Here is a 23,263-nt window from a genome sequence, read left to right as displayed (position 1 = left end):
AGGGCTCTCCCCAGCATTGGGGGATGTCTAGCAGTGCCCTTGACCCCGTCCCAGTAGATCCAGTACCCCTCTCCCCTGCACCATGACAACCCCAGATGTCTCCATATATTGCCAAATATCCCCAAGGCCAAAGAACTCTGGATACAATGAAAAATCACCATATTGAATAAAGTACACAGTGAGTCAAAAGGTGAGAATCGTAAGAATTAAAAATATCGGACAGGGTAGAGGGGTCTGGGAGGGTGGGGGTGTAATGGACTGAATGTTTGCACCCCCCAGTCTATTGCAACACTAAACCCTGTGTGTCTGCGTTTGGAGCAGGGGGCCCTCTATGGAAAAAAAAAAAATCAAGGTTAAATAAAATCATAGAGAAGGGGCCCTAATGTGACAGGATTAGTGTCCTCACAAGAAGAGACACCACGACAGAGAGGAGTCCCCTCACCCCCGTCAGGATGGCCCTCATCAAAGAGACAAGAAACAACAGGTATTGGCCAGGACGTGGACAAAAGGGACCCCTATGCACTAGTTGGTGGGAAGGTAAGTGGGTGTAGAAACAGTAGGGAGGTTCCTCAGGAAATAAAAATGTTGATCCGGCAATCCCACCCTGGGTATGCGTCTGCATAAAATACTGATCAGCACGGGAGTTTTGACCTGCTCCGTTTCCGACCTGGGCCGGTTCACCCCTCCTTAGGCAACCTGGTGGTCCCCCGCTCCCGGGAGGTCACCATATTGATGCCGAACTTAGTGCGGACACCCGATCGGCATAGCGCACTACAGCCCAGAACTCCTGGGCTCAAGCGATCCTCCTGCCTCAGCCTCCCAAGTATCTGGGACTACAGGCGTGCGCCACCGCGCCCGGCGCATCTGCATAAAATAAAAACACTGATGTGAAAACATATCTGCACTCCTCCCCTGCCATGTTCCCAGGGTCTCAGCCACAGAAAGTGTTGGACTGTCCCTGGGGGATGACGGGATGTAAAGAGACGGTGAGTGGAGAGAGTGTCTGACATCCTTCCGTCTTAGCAGCAGCATTACTTCCAGCAGAGTGGCCCAAGTGTCCCCCTACAGATAAGTGGGGCCCATCTGTGCAGTGGAACGTTCTCCAGCCTTAAACAGAAGGGACATTTTGACTCCTGCCCCCACTGGGATGAACCCCGAGGACACTGTGCTCAGTGCCATGAGCAGCCACAAAGGGACAACACAGTGTGACCCCACTTCTGTGAGTCCCCAGAGGTGTCAGATCATAGAGACAGAATGTGGACAGTGGGTGTCGGGTTGGGGGACGGGGAGAGATGGGAAGCTTGCGTTTCTTAGGGGCAGTTTGGGAAGAGGAGAAAGTTCTGGAGGTGGGGGAGCTGTTCACAACATTGTGAACATGCCTGATGCCGCTGAATTGCTCACTTAAAAAGGTCACAGCGGCAAATTTCATGTTGTGTGTATGTTGCTGCAATGTAAACAAGTAGGTGTAGGAAAAAGTTCTGGCTGCCTCAGCAGACGGGTCCAGAAGGGGCCAGGCCACCAGGAGTCCAGATGAGGGGCAGCAGCCCGGGCAGTAGCGGGAGATGGGGAGGAGGATCTGCTGGCCCTGGGGGTGCAGCAGACACGATTTCTAGAAGGGCTGCTGCACGTTTGGTGTGAGACTCTACAGAGACAGACTGTCCTGACCTGAGTCAGGGAAGGCTGTGGACATAACAGCTGTTTGATCTTGGCGGGCAGGGAAGGGGTTACATCAGATCGGCTAGTTATCCCCTTGCTGGTGTTCGGAAAGCAGCTGGACAGGGGAGCCTGAGGCTGGTGGCTGGTGTACACAGTCGCAGGTGTATACCGTCCCAGAGGAGGGACTGTCAGGAGGGAACATGAAGAAGTGGGGGGCAAAGGACCGCCTAGCAGCGCCCTGAGGGGTGCGGGCGAAGGTGGAGCGCTGCGGGGAGGGGACTGCGGGGCTGCTGAGCCGGGACGGGGGTCCTGGGGATGTCCCAAAATTCTGTGGGCAGGCTAAGGTAGCCGAGGTCGCAGACCGGGCAGGAGTGGGTTCAAGAGAGAAAGGAGGGGGAAATGGATCACGGGGAGAGGTGCAGCCCAGGCGGGGAGAGTGCGAGGGACTCACTAGGCTTGTTTTCTTCGGAAATTAAAAAAAATCACAGGGGCGCCTGGGGGCTCCGACGGCCAAGCGGCTGCCTCTTGATCTCCGCTCAGATCTTGGTCTCAGGGTCCTGAGTTCCAGAGAAGAAAAAGAGATCACAGGCTCTTCCCTGGAGAGGAGGCTCCAACTGAGAGGGGAAAGCCGGTGCTCTGGGGACTGGACAGCAGCCCTGGGGGGATGGGGAGAGAGGGAGCTCCGCGATCCCCGCAGTCAAGACCCCCGCAGCTCCGAGTGCCGCCCCGGGTCCCGGCCCCGACATCCCGCGGCCCCTCGGTCCCCTCGGCCAGGCGTGCGCGGTCGCGGCAGGAAGTGGAGGGTGTGTTGGGCTCCAAGGTCAGGCTGGACCGTGTGTTGGCCTGAAGAAGACCAGAAGAAGTCCCCCGGGTGCCGGGAGTGCCGGAGAGCGAGAGAGCGCACGCGACGCTGGATCCGCGGGGCTGGAGGGGTTGGAGCCCGGCGCTATTGGAACCCCCGGGACGCAGAGCACCGCACCCTCTCCCTACTAAGCAGGGAGCGCTGGACGAGCCTGCGGTGGGGGCTGGGAAGAGCGTGCTCCAGAGCCCCGCTGCCTGAGGTCTACCGGCGCCTTGCTTCTGGGTAGGCTGGGTTCCCCTCCGCACGTGGACGAGGCTGTGTCTGTGTGCGGAGAGGTTGACCGGCAAATGTCACAAGGGTGAGATGGAGAGGCAAAGAAAAGCCAACGTCGAACACGTCTTCGGTCCTAGGGGCCAGGAAGGCTGCAGCGCAGGGCTCCGCCCCGGGAGCCTCCCCCGCCCCCCCCCCCTGCCGCCGGGAGGAAGAGCACGGAAACGCGCACGTCCGGGATCGCGGCTTGCAGTCTCCTCGGCCCAGCACCGCCCCACCCCCCCGGAGCCCGCCCTATGGGGAAGAGGAGACAGTGGCAGTCACGAGCACTGCCCCTTCCCTGGGTCGGAAAGGCAGCGTCCAGCCGGCCACAGCAGACGCGAAGCCCTGCGCAGGGGAGCGGGACGTCGGGGCGCCGCGCTGCCCCACAAGGTGCGGGCTGCTGGGGTCTCCCGCACGCACGCGGCCGGGACGTGGGCTTGGGGCGCCTTCCCCCCCCCCCCCCCCCCCGCGAGCTGGCTGGCTTTGCAGGGACCCAGGAGACGCCAAGTGCAGCGCGTCCTTTCCAGAGGGGCCGGTCCGGAACCTGAAACCCGCGCGCCTTGGGCGCCTCGGAGGAGCACGCGAGGCTCTTCGCTTCCAACAGCCCTGCGCCTTCACGAGGAAGAAAAGTGCACAGGAAAGCCAAGCGACCCTTCCAAAGTCACACAGCCCGGGAAGGTGGTAGGACCTCAAGGCTGGGAGAGGTGGGGCCAAAGGGGAATGACAAGTAGTTGTCCACGCTCCGAGAGGTGTAGAGGAAGGACCCGGCCGGCCGGAGGGCTTGTCCCCGATCCTGAGGGTCTGGGGCGAGGCCGCGCGGGAGTGAGGACCAGAGAGGGTAGATTTTCCACCGCCCCACAGTCTGGTTCGCTCCTGGCCCTGATCTCCTCCGAGCAATGCGACCCGACCCCACCGGACTCTAGCGGCCAGCGGGGAGCCTCCCCGACCCCTGGCGAGCATAGAGCCCCTCCCTCAGGATTGGCCCCAGGGTCACCCCGAGACTGGGCACCGCTGGACGCCAGCAGCAGATTTCCCGCTTCCTCAGCTTTGCTCCCGCCCGCAGTGGCTCTGGAGGCGGCTGGCTTCTGCCCAGCCGCCGCCTCCTCCCGGCAGCCCTCCGGACTCCAAGGTCGGTGAGCCTGGTGGGGGTTGGAGGTGCAGCCCCCGTCAGAGCTGAGCCCTCAGACTCTCGGAGCTTCCTCGGCCCCTTTAAACTGGTGGTTCCAGCAATCTGGGGTTCCCATGACAACAACGGCGGATGGGGGACCCGGGCGGGGTCCGGTCGGAGCGCATGCGCGGTGCGCGGCCGACGCAGCACGTCTTCCCGAGTCGCCCGCGCTGCTGTCGCGGGGTCCCTGAACCGCGGTGAGGGCGGGGTGGGGCGTTCGCGGGCCTGGGGGGCGGGTTACGGGGTTCCCTGAACTGGGGTGAGGGTGTGTATGAACCCCCGTGAGGGCAGGATGGGAGGGTACGCGGGCCCGGAGTGGGGCGGGGTAGGGGGGCTGCTGAACCGGGGTGAGGGGGGTCCGTGAACCACGGTCAGGGCGTGGTGGGAGGGGTTCGCGGGCTCGGGAGATGAAGGCGGGGTAGGGGGGTTCCGGGGCCCGGGGTGGGCGGGGTGTGAGGGGTTCGCGGGCCCGAGGGTGAGGGAGGGGTGGGAGGGTTTCGGGAGTTTCGGGTGGGCGGGGCTCGCGGGCCTGGGAGGTGAGGGCGGGGTGCGGGATCCGTGAACCACGGCGAAGGGTTCGAAGGCCTGGGGGGTGCGGGGGTGGGGGCGTCCCTGAACCGGAGTAGGGAGGGGTGGGCGGGGTTCGAGAGGTTCACGGGCCCGGGGGGTCCGGGCGGGGTGGTAACGGGTCCGTGAACCGCGGCGAGGGCTGTGTTGGGGTGCTAGGGGTTCGAGGGCCTGGAGCGGGGGGTGCGGGCAGCGTGGGGAGGGGTCCGTGAACTGCGGCGAGGGGTTCGCGGGCCCGGGGGGTTGCGGGCGGGTTAGGGGGTCGGTGAAGCCCGCTGAGGGCGCCACTGATCCCCGCGGCTCGCTGCAGGGCGGCCCCGGCTCCCAGTGCTCGGCCATGGCCCCTCTGCCGCTGTGCAGGCTCCCGAGGTCGCTGCCGCCGTGGCTGCTGCTGCTGCTGAGCGTGGCGCTGTTGGGTTTCCAGGCCCGCGCCGAGCCCGCCGCCGGGAACGCTGTCCCCGCGCAGAGTACGTGCGTCGCGGAAGGTTCCCCACGAGGCCCCGACGCCACCGGGGCGTGCGAGAGCACCATGCCTCCCTATTGTTCCCAGCACCGACCCTGCACCCCTTCCGCAGTCGGGCTCCCGGGCCGCCCCTTCGGTGGGAGGTGCTGGGTGGGGGGAGCTGGGCTAGGATGACGTTCCGTCGGCTCTGATGCGCACCCCCGCAGGCCGTCCGTGCGTGGACTGTCACGCGTTCGAGTTTATGCAGCGCGCCCTGCAGGACCTTCGGAAGACCGCCTACAGCCTGGACTCGAGGGTGAGCCCCTCTAGCCGGGAGGCAGCTGCTTGGGGGTGGGGGCCAGGACCCAACCTGTGGCACTGGCCGGTGTTCTTCCTGCCCTCATCTGGCTCCAGTGTTCGGAGGGGCATTCTGGGCGCAGGCCTCACCCATGAGCATTTCCAGCCCCCTGGAGGGAGGGTGCCCCCTGCCCCAAGGCCAGGACCTGAGAAGGAACCGCCAGTCTCATTCAGCATCCCCCCACAGGGGGCAATGAGGCCCAGCGGCCAGCGGATAGAGGGGTCATTTTCCCTGGGTGAGAAAGGGTTGTGAGGTGGGAAGGGTTGGGCAAGAAAGGGCAGCTTGGGCACGGTGGTCTGGGAGACTCCGCATCCCCCAGCCTCACTTGGGGAGGAATGGGTGTGTGCAGAGGGTCACCCCCCAAGTCTAGGAGGAACGCGGAGCCCTCCCACCCTCACCTGCGTCCTCACTGTGCCTTAGCTAAAGGAATTTTCACTTAGAACAGAGATAGGTACTCCTCTCCGGAATGCGGGAGAATCTCCAGAAGTGGAAAGGAGGGAAGGCCCTACCCAGGTCCCCTTTCCTGGCCAGCTCCCTAGGGCCCAGATCGAGGTCTGGAGTGCTCCTAGCGTCTGGATCCCATTGAGTCTGAGGCCGGGGCCCTGAGAGGAGCAGCCCCAGCCCATCTTGGGGATGGTGTTTGGGGACTCTGAGAGGCAGCACATGGGTTGAAGGAGAACCACTGGGAAGTAGTCCAGGCTGGGGATGAGCATGTGCTGGGTCCGGGACAGGACAGCTGAGCCAGCAGAAACCACAGAGAGTCTAGAGGAAGAACGTGGGGAGGGAAAAGGCCCCCAGGGTAGCAGAGGGTCTGACCATCAGGGTGTTTGGGGGGTTCTGAGGTTTCAGGAACAGTTGGAGAGGGTACGGCCAGTACCACCTGGAGATGATGTGCCCTCGGGAGCTGGCAGATGGAGTGCCCTGCCCTCACTGCCCCTATTGCTTTGCAGACCGAGACCCTCCTGCTGCAGGCCGAGCGCCGGGCCCTGTGTGCCTGCTGGCCTGCCGGCCGCTGAGGCCCTTCATACGCCACTATTCCCCCATCAATAAACACGGGCCCCACATACTGTGTCCTGTCGTCCTGTTCTGGCCACCAGAGCCTATCTGCGTCGCCCCTCGGAGTTCCTGGTGTGGGACTTGGTTTCCCCCAGCAGTTCCGTGGGAGCCACACCAGTGCAGATGCTAAGCAGATATGCATGTCTAGCCTGACATGAGGACCTGTAGCCGCTGGCACTGTGTGGCCCCTGCAAGTCTGCCTTCAGACACCTGCTCACTTGCCTGCCTGCCCTTTGAGGCCAGGAGAGCAGAGAAGCTGACTTTGCCCCTGGAACAGCTGTGCCAGTGCTGAGTTCCCCTGACTCAGGCTCCTCTGCACTGCGTTGGGGATGGCTGTAGGGGGAGCTGCCTGCAGGCCCCGACCTGGACCCCAGTGTCTCCTGGCCCACGGTGGCTGCCTGGACAGTCAGGAGGAGCAGGCAGCAGGGAAGGCTCCTCCAGGAAGGGAGGGCTGGCCGGGTCCCCACAGCCTCCACCCAGCCTGCTGGGGACCTCCTCCAGCCCCAGCCCAGCCCCTGGGCACCAGGGAATAAGAATCTGGGCCCAGATACAAGTGTTGCATCTGTGAGTAACAGGCCCGTACTCATCCAAAGTGTGTGTGTAGCACCGGACAGGAGGCCTCCTGGGGAGTCCGGTAACCCTCCCTCCATCCCTCCATTCCTTCCATCAGTGTTTTGTAGTATCCAAGCAATGCTTTGCAACCTCCAGGAGTGTGGTGGGGCCATGGCTGGACATGACAGCTGTGGGATACTTGGCCTTTCTGGAGTGTTCCCTGCAGCAGGGCGCTTCTGCTGCTCTTGCAGCAGAGGAGGATCGCCCACCCCCGGCTCACGCACGTTTACCCAGAGACTTCCTCCAGGCCTCAGCCCCACAGCACCTGCCCTGCCCTTGCTCCCACCCTAGGACCCATCCTGTCCTCTGGGCTATTCTGCCTAGAGGCGCCAGGCATGCAGCTTCCACTCCGCGTGTCTGGACCACGGGGAACAAACCAGAGTCCTACCTTGGTCGTGGTGGGAGGTTGAGCTAGAGGTTGGCGGTGCGGATTCCTGTGAACTCTAAAGCAGGCCAGAGAGAGAGGAGGGAGTGCTAACGCCATGTGAAGCTCAGACCAGACCTCAGTGCTGGAAGTGAGCGGGGTACGCGATGGCAGGGGTCAGAATTCGGTCCTGGGGCCCCAGAAAGGAGCGGAGGGCGGACCGCGGCAGGTGCCTTCCCTCCCGGGCCCCGCCCCGGCGGTGCTGATGTTCCATTGGTTGGCTTCCGTCACGTGGCCGTTCCTGGTTGCCGGGGAGGTGGGGCTGGACTGCGTTCTGTGCCTGGGTTGTCCAATTTAGCAAATGCAGATCTAGGACCAATGAATACTTTCCCCTATCAAAAGTACAAGTATTGGGGCGCCTGGGTGGCTCAGTGGGTTAAGCCTCTGCCTTCGGCTTACGTCATGATCTCTGGGTTCTGGGTTCGAGCCCCGCATCGGACTCTGCTCAGCGGGGAGTCGTCTTCCCCCACTCTCTCTGCCTGCTTCTCTCCCTACTTGGGATCTCTCTGCCAAATAAATAAATAAAATCTTTTTAAAAAATAAAAAAAAATAAGTACAAGAACTTCTGGTGTAAGTACTTATTAGCATAATTATGTCCCACCAGTATTTAGGATATTTGTACTAAAAATTATTCGCTTATTCAAAATTTAAACTTACCTGGGCACCCCATATTTTAAGGGCAGCCATGAGGCCTGGCACAAAATGGGGTTTCTATTACACTGAAGGACAGGGACGGCCAACGGCTTGTTTCAGAAAGCCTCTCATAGGAATATTCTTTGCGGGGAAGTAGGAGCACAAGCTCCCCAGACAGAGCCTGCAGTGGCTGGTGGAGGAGCCCGGATCCTGGCGTGCCCGGCCGTGCTAGTGTTGAGGCCGGCCCTAGGCCCTTGAGCAGAGAGGTCTGGAAAGCAACTGGACAGATATGTGTGGAAAAGGGGCCAGAGGGAGAAAGTTAGGAACACAAGCGCTGGCTGAGACCCTTGCGGAGGTGAGCACTTAAGAGGGCAGAGAGAAAAAAAAAAAAAAAAAGAGGGCAGAGAGGAGGGGTCCCTAGAGGAGAGGGGACAGCTGCCAGGCATGAAGAGAGATGAGGCAGGTGAGGGCTTTGGTTAGAAAGGAGGGGTCATCGTGCCACATGCTGCTGAGGTCAAGAAAGGCCATGCCTGGACCACTAGGTTTGGCAGCACTGGTCATTGTTGACCTTAAGAACAGGGTCAATTGTGGGAGGGGAGCTAAGCAGTGAATTGGGAATGCATTATCTTTAGGAGAACTTTAGTTTTTTCTGGACTTGATGTTTGCCTTAATGTTCCCACGCTGTCTGCCTTTATCACATCCTTACCTTCAAGTCATCTCAATGCCTCCTGCCAGGCCCTGGCCCTGCTGCTCCCAGCGAGTTAGGTACTCCATACTCCCCACTGCCCCTTTCACTCTTCTGGCTTAGAGTCACTTCTTCCTAGACTTCTTGTCATTCTTTCCATATTGCTTGTCCTCAGTATCTTTCTAGAAAATCCAGTGGTGTGTAAACTTTCTGAGCTGGCCTGTCTGAAAATATCTTTTGCTGGCATGTTAAATTCATATCCCCTCCTACCTCCGGGCCTTTGCACAGGCCATCATCTCTCCAAGGATTTACTCACTTGGCCTCCTCCATGACCCACCTCACTCTTTAGTTCCTTATCCTACCTTGCTTTGTTTGTTTGTTTGTTTGTCCCCAAGGGATACTAGAGCTTTGATCTCCTTTATTTATTTCTGGCCCCTTCCCTGCTAGATTGGAAAGCCTCAGGAGGACAGAGCTTTGTTCTTTTCAGGGCCCAGATAGAGGGTGGGCACTCACTGAGCCTGTGTGGAAGGGAGGGATGAGTGCTTGGTGATGGGCTCTGGGTGAGAAGGTTGAGCAGTTTGGGTCCACCAGCTGCTGGTGGCCAGTGCCTGTCAGGAGCCTTTCTCTCCCACTCCCAGGACACTCTCAGGACTGAAGGTGGACAGGCTTTAATCAGGAGTCTCGGGCCCTTAGCCCAAAACAATAATCTTTATTATATTATTGTTGTTCCCTTCTCTTTTCTCTTTGGACAGCTGCTGTCAATTCCACACTGGGCCTCCTGTCTGGTCTGTTTTTCTTTTTTCTTCCCACCCCCTGGTATTTTGGTTCACTTCTCTGGAGACCCCTTGGTCTTCCTCCAGTGCTCCCACCCACCTCTGTTGCTTCCCAGGCTCCCTGTACTTCAGACCACTGATGAAGTTTGGGTCTCAGTCCCTAGTTCTTCCCCGGAGGGGACAGGCTGGCCCTCGCGGGGTCCTCGGAGGAGAGCCCGTAGGTCTGCCCTGGGATATCCCGTGGGTCCCTTCTTCACCTGGGATGAGGGCTTTTCTACTAACGCGCATCCTGTCTTTGGCACCCACCGCTAGCACTGAGCAGGGGAGGCCCAGGGCTCCCAGCCTACTCCAACTTTGGCATCTGGGAGGGGTCTGGTCTGGTGCACCCACCCCCCCTGCCATGGTCCCAGGCCTAGCTGCGAGCCTGGTACCCAGCCCAGACTGCAGGGGTGTGGGGTAGAACTGCAGGTGGTCGGGGCTGCCCAGGCGACTAGGGTGTGGGTGAGGAGGGGACCCCGAGCAGCAGAAGCCAGAGGAATGCATGCGAGACCAGACCCAGAGAACAGACCGGCCCTGCCTTGTCTGTGAAATGGGTTCCTGATGTGGGCAGAGAGTGCAGTGAGGGGGAGGCGACATGGCTTTCATGTCACCAGGGAGGGAACAGGCTCAGTGGCGGGCCTGGGAGCCTGCTGCTTAGGCAGACTTCTCTTCCCTTTAAGATCACCCCCTCTCAGAGCTCTAAAGCCAAGGCTGTGAGGTCACCAACATCTTCCAGGTGGCTGTCCCTGGGGTCTAGCTCTGTCCCTTTTAAACTGAGTCTGGCTGACTTCTCCCCACCTCCTCTGGGTACTCTCCAGGGCCCTCTAGACCAGGATGCTGCAGTGCTAGGCTAGCCAAGCTATCTTGGGGGGCGGGGGGGTTCAAGGACTTAGGGCTGAAGGTGAGGTCAGGCCACCTGGAGGAAGGGACCTCTGCAGATGGAGGACCCACCAAAGTCAGGCTGAGTGGAAATGCAGGTCTTTCCCTCCACCTATGTGCTTGACTGTTGGGGGCCAGAGGAGGATAGTATCGAGCTCAGGGTCTGGGGGTGGGTGGGTCGGGTGGTCTTCAGCAGAGGCTGTGGCCCTCTAAGGGCAGAGCCACTCTGCAGGGAGCAGCCTCTTCACACCATGCCTGGATCAGAGGTCAGGGATCAGGACACTGCCCAGGAGCTCCTAGATCCTCCACCTGGTCCTCCCTCCTTTTGGCCCCCATCACAGAAAAGCACAGTGTTTCCGAATCCTTGATCTGGTGCTCAAGGCCCACATCCAAAGCCCTATCTCCCCTTCCTCTGAAGCCCCTTGACTCCTCCAGGCACTGGAGCCATCCCTCCCCATCACTTGTTTTTCCTGCCTGGACGCCCTGCCTGCTCTTGGCTCTGCTGGGACACCTCTGCTCTCCACCTGGTCAACCTCAGGACCCCGGGAACCGGGTCCGCCATGGCTGGTCAGGCTCTCGTCAGCGTTCAGGCAGCATACGGAGTGATTTCTGAATGGATCTGTATGCTCCTTTGAGATTCTCCGTGATTTCACTTTCCTCTCCTGGAAGATGACAGCCAAGCCCCAGACAAATCCTGGCATGTGGGAAATACAGCGTGGGGTGACTTCCCAATTTGGCGGCCCCCTCCCACCATGGTCCTTGCACTGGCGATCCTGGCTGTGGATTAGTTCAGCTCCTGGGTCCGGCGTCCTCCCTACTCTGTCGGGGTCCCTTGGTGTGACGCTGGCGAGGGGTCATCCTCTTCCTAGCCTCTAAGTGATGGTAGCTGCCTCTCTGGGCTCCAGGCAGGCAGAGAGTCCTTAGGCCTGGTCCCCTAGGTCTCGACTCCAGCCAAGCAGGTGAACTCAGCTCCAGGCTGCCCTGAGAGGTTACCGCGGGGAATGCGGGGCGATGCGGGACCACGCGGGGAAGGGGTGCATAGCGGCAGGGGGCTGGATTCATAAAGTGTTAGGGGAGGGATCTGGGATTACCTGTCCCCTACCCTCACCCTCACGCTCACCCCCCACCCCCCGCCCCCGGCCCGCAGCGTCGGTAAGCAGGTAGGGCTCGCGGGGACCCGCAAGACTCAGCAAGAGCATCCCCCCGCCCCCCCGCACCTGCACCGAGATCGTGGAGCGCATGCGCGGGCCGGGGAGGGTGGCGGGGGGGCGAGCCAGGAGGGGTCCTACCCTCCCAGCGCCCCCCGTGTCCGATGCCGGAATTCGGTGTCGGAGCAGAAGGTTGCTGTGCTGCGCCGGGACGCGGGGGGCTGCGGGCGAACTAGGCATCACATTCCGCTGCGACTGCGTACCCACGCGTCCAGCCCGCGTGGCCCTGGGCGCAGGTTCCCAGGGGGCGTCAGGCCGGGGAAGCCGCGGCGCCCCTTCCCGGGGCCCCGGGCCGGCGTAGCGAACAGACAAAGGGGAGGGAGCTGGAGCTGGAGCTGGTTCGGTGACTGCGCCCGGCGGCCGGCCGGAGAGAAGGAGGACGCGGCGCCGCGAACTGCAGCGGCGCGGCCCCAGGACCCGGTGCTCCCAGGCCCGCGCTGAAGGGTGGAGGTGCTGGGGTGCAACGGCCGGGCGGGAGGCGCCCTGCCGGGAGTCCCCACGGAGCGCCCCCTCCGGGCCGGGGACCCCGGTCGCGCTAGTCCCTGGCCATCTCGCGGGGCTCGGCCGCTCCGTCGTGCCCTGGGCTGCCTGCGCCACCCCCACCCAGGCGCCCTCCCGCTGGCCGCCCGCACCCGGCCGCCGCGCAGTGCCCAAGTGTGCCATCGGGCGGGCGCGGAGGCGGCGTCTGCTCCCACCCGCGAGATCACATGGTGACCCTCGGCAGCCAATGCAGTGGACGCTAGGACCCTGCGGGACCCCGGGCGCAGCGACTGCACCGGCGCCGCTGCATTATAAATACTTCTCCAAAATGCGGCGCAGCTCCCTGCGCGCGCCCCGGCCGCCCGCCGCCTCCGCCCCGCGCCCCTAAGCCGTCGCCGCCACCGCCGCCGCCACCGCCGCCGCCGCCGCCGCCACCGCCGCCGCCACCGCGGGTCCGAGGGCGCCGCGCCCTTGCCCTGGGCCCGGGCTGTGCCCGCCCGCAGCCCGGCCCGCGTCCCCGCGCTGCGCCGCCCGGCCGGGTGCATGCATTGTGGGCCTCCCGACATGGTCTGCGAGACGAAGATCGTGGCCGCCGAGGACCATGAGGCGCTGCCGGGGGCCAAGAAGGACGCGCTGCTCGCCGCCGCCGGCGCCATGTGGCCCCCGCTGCCCGCCGCGCCCGGGCCGGCCGCAGCGCCCGCCGCGCCCCCGCCCGCGCCCGGCCCCCAGCCCCGCGGCGGCGCTGGGGGCGCGGGGCAGCCGGGGGGGCGCGGCGTGTACATCCGTGAGTTCCGCGCGGCCGAGCAGGAGGCGGCGCGCCGCATCTTCTACGACGGCATCATGGAGCGCATCCCCAACACGGCCTTCCGCGGCCTGCGGCAGCACCCGCGCACACAGCTGCTCTACGCCCTGCTGGCCGGTCAGTGCGCTGGGGGCCCCGGCGCGCTCCGCCCGGCCCCTCCGGGAACAGACGCGCCGGGCGCCCTCGGCCCCGCTCGCCCCCACCTCGGGGCCCGGGCCTGGCAGCGTTCCGGTGCCCGTCCGGGACTCGGCCTGGGAGGGAAGCGGGCCCCCTCGGTGGGGCCCCCACGCTCGCGCCCCGACGCGCACCCGCGCGCCACCGGCTTTCTGCAGCGGCCTGGGGCGAGGTGGCCACCGGTGGTGGCGTCCGGGCTCCCGGCCAAGGCGCGCCGGGCGGGGGCGTGGGAACAAGCGCCGGCGGAGGGGAGGGGGCTGCGGGCCGGGAAAGGGCCGGGGTCGCCGCCCGCGTCCCCATTCTGTGCGGCCCCGCCGGCCCGGTTCCTTCCCGGGTCATCGCGGGTGGGGGCGGGGTGGCGGCAGGTAGCGCCCGCGGCTGAGGCTCGGCGCCTGGCGCGTGAACTATATATAATCCGCGGGGCGGAGGAGGCTGCCTCGGCTTCTCCAAGTGCTAATTTATGAGGGGAAGACAGCCAGCTCCCCCGGGTGCCGGAGGAGGGCGAGCACCGAGGAGGCAGAGTGAGGGGGCGGGGGGGGGGGTGGTAGCCCCCGCAGGGGCTTTGAGGCCTTTCTCCCGAAGCCCCGGAGGGTGGTTGTCCCCATTTCACAGGTGAGGAGCTTGAGGCTGGGGCTTGTTACTTTCCCAAGGTCATGCAGCAAAAGTGACTTTTGCTGTAGGTTTATGGGCTCCGGCAGCCCTGATGAATCTGGAAGCAATCTCCGGCTTCCCTACCCTCTCCTTCGGACCCTCCTCATAACCCCCGTTGCTGGCCCTGGGGAGAAGGTGGTCCTGGGGCCTTCTGCTGGAAGGTGTCCCTTTCCTCTCCCACTTTTGCAACGGTGAGACAGCCTGCAGGGGCCTGGGAGCTTCCCCTCTGGCTAGAGTGGCAAGGGTGTATGCTGAGCCCCTTCCAGGGATGGGGGCCCCTCCAACCCTGCCTGGGGCTGTTGCCTCTGGCCATTGAGGGCAGCCTGCCCAGAGGCCCCTGCTGTGCTCAGGACGTTCAGAAGTCCTGTGATGTCAGACTCCCGATCAGCCTGCCTATAGGGTAGCGAGTTTGGGAATAGGGCAAAGCAGCAGGAGCAGGCAGGCTTGCCTAGCGCTCCTCCAGGGAGACAGTCATAGCACCTCTGGCAAGGCCTGTCTGCACCTGTGTCTGGCTGGCATATTTAGCAGGGAGCTGGTGGGTGGGGGGGTCCCCCGGTCAGCCGGGCAGGTGTCCGCCACTCACTGGGCTGTCCTCCCCCTGCAGTGCTGTGTTTCGCCCTGACCCGCTCACTGCTGCTGACGTGCCTGGTGCCAGCGGGGCTGCTGGGCCTCCGCTACTACTACAGCCGGAAGGTGGTCCTGGCTTATCTGGACTGCGCCCTGCACACAGACATGGCCGACATCGAGCAGTACTACATGAAGCCCCCGGGTGAGCCTTCCACTCCAGCCCCATCCTGTCCCCTCCCCTTGCTCCTCTTGCCCTCGAGCAGCCCCTCTTGCTGGGGGGCTGCCCTAATCCCAAGCACCTCGGACAGACAGGCCCCAGAGGGCAGGGATGAGGGGGGATGGCCAGGCCTGGATGGGCCCAGGCTGCTGCACCCCTGGGATGTGCCTTTGGAGTCAGGGAGAGCTCTGGCTGCAGGTTGGGGGTGCAGCAGGCGGGCAGGGCGGGGGGAGCGTCGGCAGAGCTAGGTCCTGGGTGGTGAGGCAAGGCCCCTGAGTGTGCACCCAGACAGACCCTGGGCCTCTGTCCTGCATCCTGGGAAGAGGGGCTGCCACGTGTCCCGGCTCTGCTCTCTGTGCTGATTGCACATTGCATTTCCCCAGAGCTCTCAGAGGGGCTGGGGTCTGCCGTGCTTTGCCAGGGGTCGGCCTGGCCTGGAGTGCCAGGCGCAGAGGGCTTCCTGGTGGGGAGAGGGTTCTGGGGGTTCTCTGAGGGTTGGGAGCTCTGGAAGAGCAGGGGTGTTGAGTCCCCACTTCTGGTCTCGGGGCCACTCAGTGAGGCAGAGGGTCTTGGCCCAGCACGGAAGGGCCAAGGAAGGGCTTCTGTGCAAGGAAGGGCTCAGTCTGGTCTGGAGCCGCCTGCAGCTCCTTGGCTGTTCTGGTTGTCCAGGCTGAGCCCAAGGCAGGCCCGGTTCTAGGAGGCCGGATCCCAGGGTTTCCTTCACGTCCGGAGCCAGAGAAGGGAGGCTTTGTCTCTGCCCTCTGGGATGTGAGGGTGTCCCAGGTGCAGAGGGTTCCCAGGCTGGGGAAATGGAACAGTGTGGGTCCCAGCAGTTGGTGAGGGCATAGAGGAGCCTGCTGAGGGTCACAGAAGGACAGTGGGGGACAAGAGAGGCACAGTATACCAGTGCAGGGGTGCCCCACCTTGGCACTGCCAGCTCCCATGCCTGCTGGCTCCCAGGGAGCCGGCCTATCCTGCGGAAACCTGCCTGCCCTCCCATTCCCACCACTGCCAGGCTTTGGCACCTTGGGTTCTCTTTGACCCTCTCATAAGCTTGAACTCAGCTTATCAGCCTCCATGGAGTTGCCAGGGACAGGAGGGAGCGCGAGGGCCAGCCCCACCTCACTGGTGCCCAGGTCCAGGCTGCTGAAGCAGCAGGGGGCTCAGGGTGGGGGCCAGGGGGGCAGCATAAGGACCCTGCTCTTCCTGGGCTGCAGTCTCCCTGGGTGTGGGGCGGTGCTCGCCCTCCTGGGATGCCTGCTAGGTTGCAGGAAGGTTCCACTGAGGCAGGGAGGCTGGACCGCAGTGGCCAAGACCAGGCTGCTCAGGGTGGGAAGACTTGGTCTGGCCTAGGTGTGTGAGGGGAGCCAGAAACCCTGGATGGAGGGCAGGCCAGCTATTGGGGGGTCCATCGGGGCAGTGAGCCCTCAGCCACTGCTGAGCTCGGGGTGAATGCCAGGTCTCCAGGTATGGTGGTGAAGGGGACAAGGGCCCCTTCTGCCCAGCTGATGCTGGCAGACAGGACAGTGGGGGACCCTTGGGGGTTGGGTGGAGGGGCAAGGTCATGTGCAAAACCTTGATGGGGGAGAGTATGGCAGCTTAAGGAGAGCAGGTGGGGGTAGTTGGTGGCAAACACTTCTGTGGGGGTTGGAGTGGCCGTGGGAAGGGCGAGTGTAGGTGGGGCTCCTCAGCAGGCAGCCCTGTTGGCCAGTCTCTGCCTCCTGGGGCTCCTGGGCCTATGGTCAGCAGAGGTGACCAGACTCTCATGCCCTGTAGGCCTCCCCACCCACTTTCATTCTCTCTCTTCTTGCTTCTCTCCTGATCCCCCTTTGGCCATCCTCTTCCTCTCCCTGCCCCGTGTGGGACTGTGATTGGTCCAGGCCATGGGTGGGGACAGCTGGCCTGGCCACTGGACTCCTGCCCAGGAGAGGCCAGGGTCAGTGGGAGGTATGCAGTGGTGCCCATCTGTCCCCTTTCTCCACTTGGACCATCCTCGGAGCCTGCCAAGGGCCTGCTTCTGTGCCCCGATCCAAGCAGGCCATGGGGCTCCCAGGCTCCTCCTAACCCAGGAGCATGGTGGCCACAGGACCTCCTGAAGTCCCTAGGGCATGGCTCCCAGAGGGATCCTGCTGCCCTGGCCTGTCCTCCCAGGCCCCCCGAAGTCCCCATTGTCAGGGTCCTTCTGGAGGTCCGCTGTGGCACCTCTCTCCAGCTCCCTGGTGTGGATGCATGGGGACAAGTATGGTGGACCCCGAGTGGCTGGGAGTGAGGGCCTATCCGTGGCCATTCACTGCCCATCCACGCATTGGCTCAGGGGTAGTTGGGCAGAGGAGGGGTCTGCGTGGCTGAGGGTTGCCCAGCTCTTGGCCACTGAGGGAGGGACTCTGGCCCTGTAGCTCTTGTCTGCCTGGCCTCAGGCCCAGGGCAGGGCCTCTGTGGATGACAGGCAGGTTGGGCCCAGCTCTTTCAGCACCGAGGGCCCTGGAGGGGCAGCTTTGTCGTGCCAAAGCCCTGACTGCCATGTCCCTGCAGGCTCCTGCTTCTGGGTGGCTGTGCTGGATGGCAACGTGGTGGGCATTGTGGCGGCACGGGCCCACGAGGCAGACAACACGGTGGAGCTGCTGCGTATGTCCGTGGACTCACGTTTCCGTGGCAAGGGCATCGCCAAGGCGCTGGGCCGCAAGGTGCTGGAGTTCGCGCTCGTTCACAACTACTCGGCGGTGGTTTTGGGCACAACGGCCGTCAAGGTGGCCGCACACAAGCTCTACGAGTCGCTGGGCTTCAGACACATGGGCTCGAGTGACCACTACGTGTTGCCCGGCATGACCCTGTCGCTGGCCGAGCGCCTCTTCTTCCAGGTCCGCTACCATCGCTACCGCCTGCAGCTGCGCGAGGAGTGAGCACTGCCTGCCTGCCCGCCGCCCACCTGCCGCCCGGCCACCCCGTCCGCCCGTGCCCGCCTGCCCACCACCCGGGCCCGCTTGCAGGCACTCCCCTTGGCGTTTGTGGTGGGTGTTTCCTTTCCACCATCACGCGGTTCTCCGGCTGGCTTTCTGGGGAGCGTGGGGCTGCGGCTCCTGTGTGACACTCTCGGGACTGGTTTGTGTGTAGCCCCGGCCCCTCGCCCCTCACCCCCCCAGCCTGCTGGGGTTTCGTCCTGAAGAGTGACAGCATGGACCGCCACGGGCCCACGTGGCTGCTCAGCCTGCGCGTGGGTCCCCTCCAGGCCCACCGAGCACAGAGCCTCTGTGGCACGGCCCCCACCCGGCAGATCCCCGGCCGCCAGCCAGGCTGTGGTCCCGGGAGACCAGACCTATTGGTCTGGGTCATGCCGACTGGGCTGGCCGGCCACTGGCCCGCGGGGCACCGAGCTGGCCACGGGTCCCGCTTCGCTCCGTGCATGCTGAGGACATGGCCTGGCTGCCGCATGCCCACGGCCCTCTGCCCTGCCGCCCCGCTCAGCCTGGGCCGACACCGGGCAGTGCCCCCACCCAGCCTGCCAGCCAGCCGTGGCCGCCCACCTGCGCTCGGGAAGGCTGGTCTGCCTCTCACCACCCCTGCTGCCCCTGTCCCAGCTCTGCTTTGACACCGAGTCACGAGTTATTTCTTTCCTTTTGGTCCCTGCCCCTCCCCCACCCGGGCTTCACTGATGGCATCATCATCCAGGTGTGGTTCCCGCAGCCACCTGTGGCCCAGCCTGGTCAGGGTCTTTCAGGAGAGCAGGGTGGGGACGCAGTGGTGCGGTCGCCTCCCCCCAGGCCCAGCTGGATGATGGTGGCCTTTCCCAGACCTCCCTGAGGACTGCTCTGCCTCACGGCTCATGGGCTCTGCCCGGTGAATCTTCCATAAGCCAGGCCGCTGCCCACACCACCGAGCCCACAGCTTCTCCTAGCCTGAAACCGACCCATTTTTTAATAAGTTATTTAGACAGAATAGCACTCTGCATGACTTTAATTCTTGGGACAAAATGGTAGTTGATACCTTAACACACACGCACGCACACACACACACACACGTGTGGTCTAGAATATGCACTATTTCTGGCCCAGTTTGGTGGGGGCGGGTGGCCGGGTGAGTAGAGTGTTTCAGATTTTGAAATCTGGAGTGAGACCCTGACTTAGCACTCTTTCCCTCAAAGAGCATTTCTGGTCTGTGTGGAGGCTCTAGGCTGCCCCCCTCCAGCCTCGACTTGTGGGACAGAGGTCAGCAATGGCGGCAATTTCCCTGCTGACCCTGGAAGGAGTGAGTGCTGTCCACCTTGGCCAGGAGGCAGGTGTGGCAGCCTGGCTGTGCTCCTGGCCTCTCCTTTCGGGGTGGGCGGTGGCGGTCAGGTGTGGGGTGGCCTGAGTGGGTGGAGGAACAGGGTCGTTGGCAGTGGCCACGTGTCCAGCTTGTGAGCCTGGACCCGGCCGTGGTGGCAGGAGGGCCGTTGGTGCCCACTGAGGCCCCTTTATTTTGGGAGCTGGGAAAGGGGGAGTGGCAGGCACTGTGGGCCATGCAGCTGGGTCCTACGTAGGGGACACAGAAGGGACATTCTCAGGTGCTTCGGGAATAAGCAAATGTGTGAAGCAAGCCCAGTGTCCCGAGGGGCCTTTCTTGCTGTCTGCAAACGAGATATTCGTAGAACATTGTACAGACCCCGCTCTCCCCTGTACATTTCTCCCTGGTGGCGTCCGGTCCCTTCTTGGGGACAGGGGTTTTGTAGACTGTACAGAAATCGGCACCCTATTTTCTTGCAGCTCTCAGATTTTGTTAATCTGGATTATACAGACAGACGTAAAGTGTTTTAGCAAAATGGAAAACAAACAGTTGTGCCTTTTTCCTCTTTCTGTTTAGTTTGGTTTTGGCTTGGGGTGGCCTTGGCTGGCGTTGGGCGTGTTGGGGGCTGCGGCTGGTCTGAGGCCTGGTGGGGCAGGTAGGACAGGTGGGCGCCACGTGGGCCCAGCCTGGTGGGCAGTGTCTTGTCAGTGGGAGCCTGGGGCTGCTGCGGCTTCCGTTGATCCTGTGCCTTTGGAGCCTGGGGTCCCTGGTGTGGGGACATGTGGGTGGGGGCCAGAGCTGCCAGCATCTGGGTGACATTGGCCAAAGCAGGTGGCCCCAGTTGCTCCTGGGAAGACATGTGGCCCTCCCCTATCCTACTGGTGTCTGTCTGTTCATGTAGGATCTATGGGCTGGTGGGGGGGGGGGCGGGGACTGCAGTGTCTTTCCCATTCTGGTGGCCCAGGGTGGCCTGTGGCACTGGCTGGGTGCACCCTGTGCTTGGGACAGGGTCTTTGCCTGGCCCATGTGCAGCTTGGCAGCCCCCAAGATCACCAGGGGAGCAGATCCCCCATCCTTTCCCGGAGCCAGAGGCTGGGCATACTCGTGGGGGATGCCTATCCCTGGGTGGCCACTTCCCTCCAGCCTGGGAGCTAATCCTCCACAAACGTGCACCGAGATGTGAATTTTATACATTTGTAGAAATTCTGATGTTACTACTTCTACCTCTGTGAAGCACCTGCCTGGGTTTCCACTCAGTGGTGTGTCTGGGCAGCTCTCTGCACTGGCAGGCCCTGGGCACCCGCCCCCCCAACACCGCCGCTGGCCTCCTGGGCCTCCCCCAGTGGCTCCTGCTGAGGCCTTGGGAAAGCAGGCCCCCAGACATGGCCCCCATGCTCAGGAGACAAGGCTCCTAGGACTTTTGGAAGCCTCTGTTTTTGGATGGGAAAGCGGGAGGTGGAGTGTTCCAGAATGTTTTTGTTGGATGAGCCTGGAACACAAGCCCAGTGGGCAGCTCCGGGCAGTGGGATGCAGGGCAGCTGAGACCTCTAGCCTCTCGGGATGGCTCAGCGTCACCAGTGTTCCTGGGGCAGCACCCACTGCCCAGGGAAGGGGTCTGAGGAGAGCTGGGGTTGTCTGTGGATGCCGAGGTTGTTCCCCTCTCCCCTGTACCCGCTTCTAGCCAGGCCTCCCATTGCTCCCCTTGAGTGAATAGGGCAGAGAGATGGGCCAGCCTGTCTCAAGCAAGGTGGGGGGTGGCCCTACAGCTGGGCTGAGGACACGAGGTCCTCAGGCAGCCCCCATTCTGGCCTGGTTGTCCTTCCTCAGAGAAGACCTTTCCAGTGGACAGGCTGGGGGCTGCTCTTCAAATGGCTTCCTTGGGAATCTGGCAAGTGCTTGGGAGGCTCTTGCGCCACAGCGAGTCATGCTGGCAGTGTGAGTGCCCACCCCTACCTGCCCCGCCCCCCTGGCCCGCTCCTGATTGCCCCTGCCCACCCTGTCCTGTCCCTGCCTACCCCTGCCCCCCTTGCCTGCCCTTGCCACCCTGGCCTGGCCCTGCCCGCCCTGGCCTGCCCCTGTCTGCCCTAGCCTGCCCTTGCCCACCCTGGCCTTCTGTGGCCCACCTCTGCCCGTCCCTGGCCCGCGCCTGCCCGCCCCTGCCCGCCATGGCCTGCTCTATGTGGCTTTGAGCCTGGGCCCCTCGCTGGGCTGGGACCAGGTCAGGGGCTAAGCAGCAGAGCCACCCCCCTGTCTGTGTCCAGGGAATGGCTGACAGTGGTCCCCAAGCCTTGGGAGCCTGGCCCCCATCCCCAGCAGGTGGGCAACATGGACCCTGTGTTCATTTGAAGCTGCTTTCATGACTCTGTTTTGGCCACAGCCGGTGTTCCTGTGCTGGTGGGCCTTTGGCTGAGGCCTTCTGGGGCTTGTGTTCTGGGCCGGGTGTGGGGCAGATCCTGGAATGTTTGCTCTTTGGTGCCGCAGGTGGGGCAGCCCAGGGCCTGGGGTGGGGGAGGAGGGACTCCGACCTGTCATTGTTGGATGTATTTTTTTTTAACAGCAATAATTAGCCATTTTGAAGAAGGGGTGTGTCTGTGTATGCGTGCCTGTGTGTGTGTGTGTGCACCATGCACGTGTGCACACATGTGTATGTGTGCTGCGTGTGCGTGCACACGTGTGCCCACGCATGCCTGTGTGGACCTGCACATGTGTGCACGCAAGTGTAAGTGTGTGGTGACAGGGAGGGGACCTCCTGCTGCTGCATGAATGGGCCAGCGCTAAGCCCCACGCTGAATGCTGAACGGCAGGGTTCCAGCTGGGTGCTGTGCTTCCTTCTCCCAGGCCTGCCCCAGGGCCCAGGGGACCTTGAATGTAGTGCTCCCCACCCCCCATGGAGGGCGCTGGACAGGTCTGTGGGAAGTGGGGGGCCCAGGATGAGCCTTTGCCTGGGTCTCTGGGTGTGTGTGGGGGCTGGCGGGGGGTGCACACTCAGCCAGACCAGCCGAGATCACACATGATGACACAGTGTCCCCTGGGTCAGGCTGTTGGACCACAGCTGCTGCGGACGCTGTGTCTTTGGGCGAGCAGAGTGCAGACTGGGTCGTGGTGGTGGGGTACACTTCCTGTGGCTTACTGTCCATGAGCCGACGATTGCGGCAACTGTCCTGAGACCCCTGGGTATGCCAGAACCCTCTAGAGGGGCGGAGACAGGCCACGGGGCCAGGGCGGGTGGGGTCTCCGGCTTCCTGTGGGTGTGTGAGCAGTGGGGGAGGGGTTGCTGTGGGCCCGGCTGCCTACTCGGCCCCCAGTGCTGCTGTTTTTCAATAAAACCAGAGTTGACGGAATTGGACTCCTGTGAGTTCTTGAAGCGCCTCCGCGTGGCACTTGGCCAGGAAGGGCTGCTTTTCTGGAGATGCTGGACTCCTCCTCGGGCAGGTGTGGGTGCCGGGTGCCCTGTGGAGCCGAGGCCACTGGCCCTGTGCTGGCCACCTTGGCTGGGTTTCACCTGCCCACTTGGCACCTCCAGGGAGCAACTCAGGTCTGAGGGGCCCAGGCGATGGCGGCAGGCCCACCTCCCTCCTGAGGTCTGTGAGGGAGGATGACATGGGGGTTGGTACTGGGGACAGTGAGGTGCTGTCCAGCTCCAGACAGCTCCCTGCGGGGGCCTTTCCACTGTGGGAGGAGCAGCCTCTGCTATCCCATCCCCAGGGTCGGCCTCCTCCTGCAGGGAGGGTTTTGGGCAGGCCCTAGGATCACTGAAATCATCGTCTGTGGCCTTGCAGCCTGTGGGGCTGGCTTCTGCGGGCAACTCACTCTGACCCTCACTACTGGGGGGCACAAGCTGTGTTTGGACATCAGCCTGGGGCCAGTGTGCAGCCCAGCAGTGGCTGTGTCTCTGAGCTGACCACGTGAAGACAGGCCCCCTGTAGGCAAGGCCACCCACACGTACACAGGCACAGGGACATGCAACACATGCCCACGGCTGGCATGGAGGGATCCAGCTCTCCAGATTCCAGAACGTTCCATCACACAGTGGTCAGGCCTGGCAATACAGATGCTCATGCAACCCATGAAGACAGTGACAATACCTTGAGGCCACAAGAAAAGTAGGGCTGGGCACAGTAAGCAGAGAAGTGGGATCGGCACAGGAGGCTGAAGCCCAGCCACCGCCTACCTGAGCAGCTCTGGTGCCTGCTGGAGGGGCTGCCTCGCACATGTCCCCCAGCCCAACAGGTGCTGCGCGGGTCCTCAGAACCCAGACAGGGAGGCACGCGGGAGAGGAGACCCTGGGGTGCCTGGATGACCTGGAGGCCGGACCCACAGGGGACCTTTGCAGGGCTGTGCAGGAGAGGCAGCTGAGCAGAGGTGTGGGAATGGCTGGGCACCGACTACCCAAGTGGGCTTGTACAATGATGTAAACTTTCTGTCCCTCCGTGTCCCCACTGTGCAGGGGGGGCCACCGTGAGGCTGTTGGGGTGCATGGTCTGGGAAAGCCACTTTG

General features: G+C 63.1%; 2 protein-coding genes across 5 annotated transcripts; both read left to right on the top strand.

Moving 5' to 3' along the window:
• The first annotated feature begins 3,031 nt into the window (after positions 1-3,031).
• Positions 3,032-6,369, top strand: NICOL1 (NELL2 interacting cell ontogeny regulator 1). 4 transcript variants are annotated; one of them, XM_082728156.1, is made up of 5 exons: positions 3,032-3,160; positions 3,260-3,448; positions 4,816-4,972; positions 5,175-5,263; positions 6,256-6,369. In XM_082728156.1, the coding sequence occupies exons 3-5, from the start codon at positions 4,843-4,845 to the stop codon at positions 6,319-6,321; spliced, it is 285 nt and encodes a 94-aa protein (XP_082584282.1). In that variant the 5' UTR covers positions 3,032-3,160; positions 3,260-3,448; positions 4,816-4,842; the 3' UTR covers positions 6,322-6,369. The 4 variants fall into 4 exon arrangements, with proteins under 4 accessions (XP_082584282.1, XP_082584284.1, XP_082584281.1 ...); XM_082728158.1 differs by having other exon boundaries at positions 3,081-3,160; positions 3,260-3,451; XM_082728155.1 differs by lacking the exons at positions 3,032-3,160; positions 3,260-3,448 and adding an exon at positions 3,835-4,135.
• A 6,192-nt stretch (positions 6,370-12,561) lies between these two features.
• NAT8L (N-acetyltransferase 8 like) lies at positions 12,562-22,106 on the top strand. Its single transcript, XM_082728544.1, has 3 exons — positions 12,562-13,013; positions 14,326-14,490; positions 17,038-22,106. The coding sequence occupies exons 1-3, from the start codon at positions 12,638-12,640 to the stop codon at positions 17,403-17,405; spliced, it is 909 nt and encodes a 302-aa protein (XP_082584670.1). The 5' UTR covers positions 12,562-12,637; the 3' UTR covers positions 17,406-22,106.
• The last annotated feature ends 1,157 nt before the right edge of the window (positions 22,107-23,263 follow it).

The sequence above is a fragment of the Mustela nivalis genome, assembly GCF_964662115.1.
Source record: "Mustela nivalis genome assembly, chromosome: 4".
Taxonomy (NCBI): domain Eukaryota; kingdom Metazoa; phylum Chordata; class Mammalia; order Carnivora; family Mustelidae; genus Mustela; species Mustela nivalis.
Note: the sequence above shows the minus strand (reverse complement) of the source record. Positions and strands in the feature narration are given on the sequence as shown.

Excerpts from the sequence above, each read along its gene's own strand:
- NICOL1 (XM_082728156.1), top strand. The coding sequence starts at position 4,843 with ATGGCCCCTCTGCCGCTGTGCAGGCTCCCGAGGTCGCTGCCGCCGTGG. Across the intron at positions 4,973-5,174 it reads GAACGCTGTCCCCGCGCAGA|GCCGTCCGTGCGTGGACTGT; the intron begins GTACGTGCGTCG and ends GCACCCCCGCAG. Across the intron at positions 5,264-6,255 it reads CCTACAGCCTGGACTCGAGG|ACCGAGACCCTCCTGCTGCA; the intron begins GTGAGCCCCTCT and ends ATTGCTTTGCAG.
- NAT8L (XM_082728544.1), top strand. The coding sequence starts at position 12,638 with ATGCATTGTGGGCCTCCCGACATGGTCTGCGAGACGAAGATCGTGGCC. Across the intron at positions 13,014-14,325 it reads GCTCTACGCCCTGCTGGCCG|TGCTGTGTTTCGCCCTGACC; the intron begins GTCAGTGCGCTG and ends CTCCCCCTGCAG. Across the intron at positions 14,491-17,037 it reads GTACTACATGAAGCCCCCGG|GCTCCTGCTTCTGGGTGGCT; the intron begins GTGAGCCTTCCA and ends ATGTCCCTGCAG.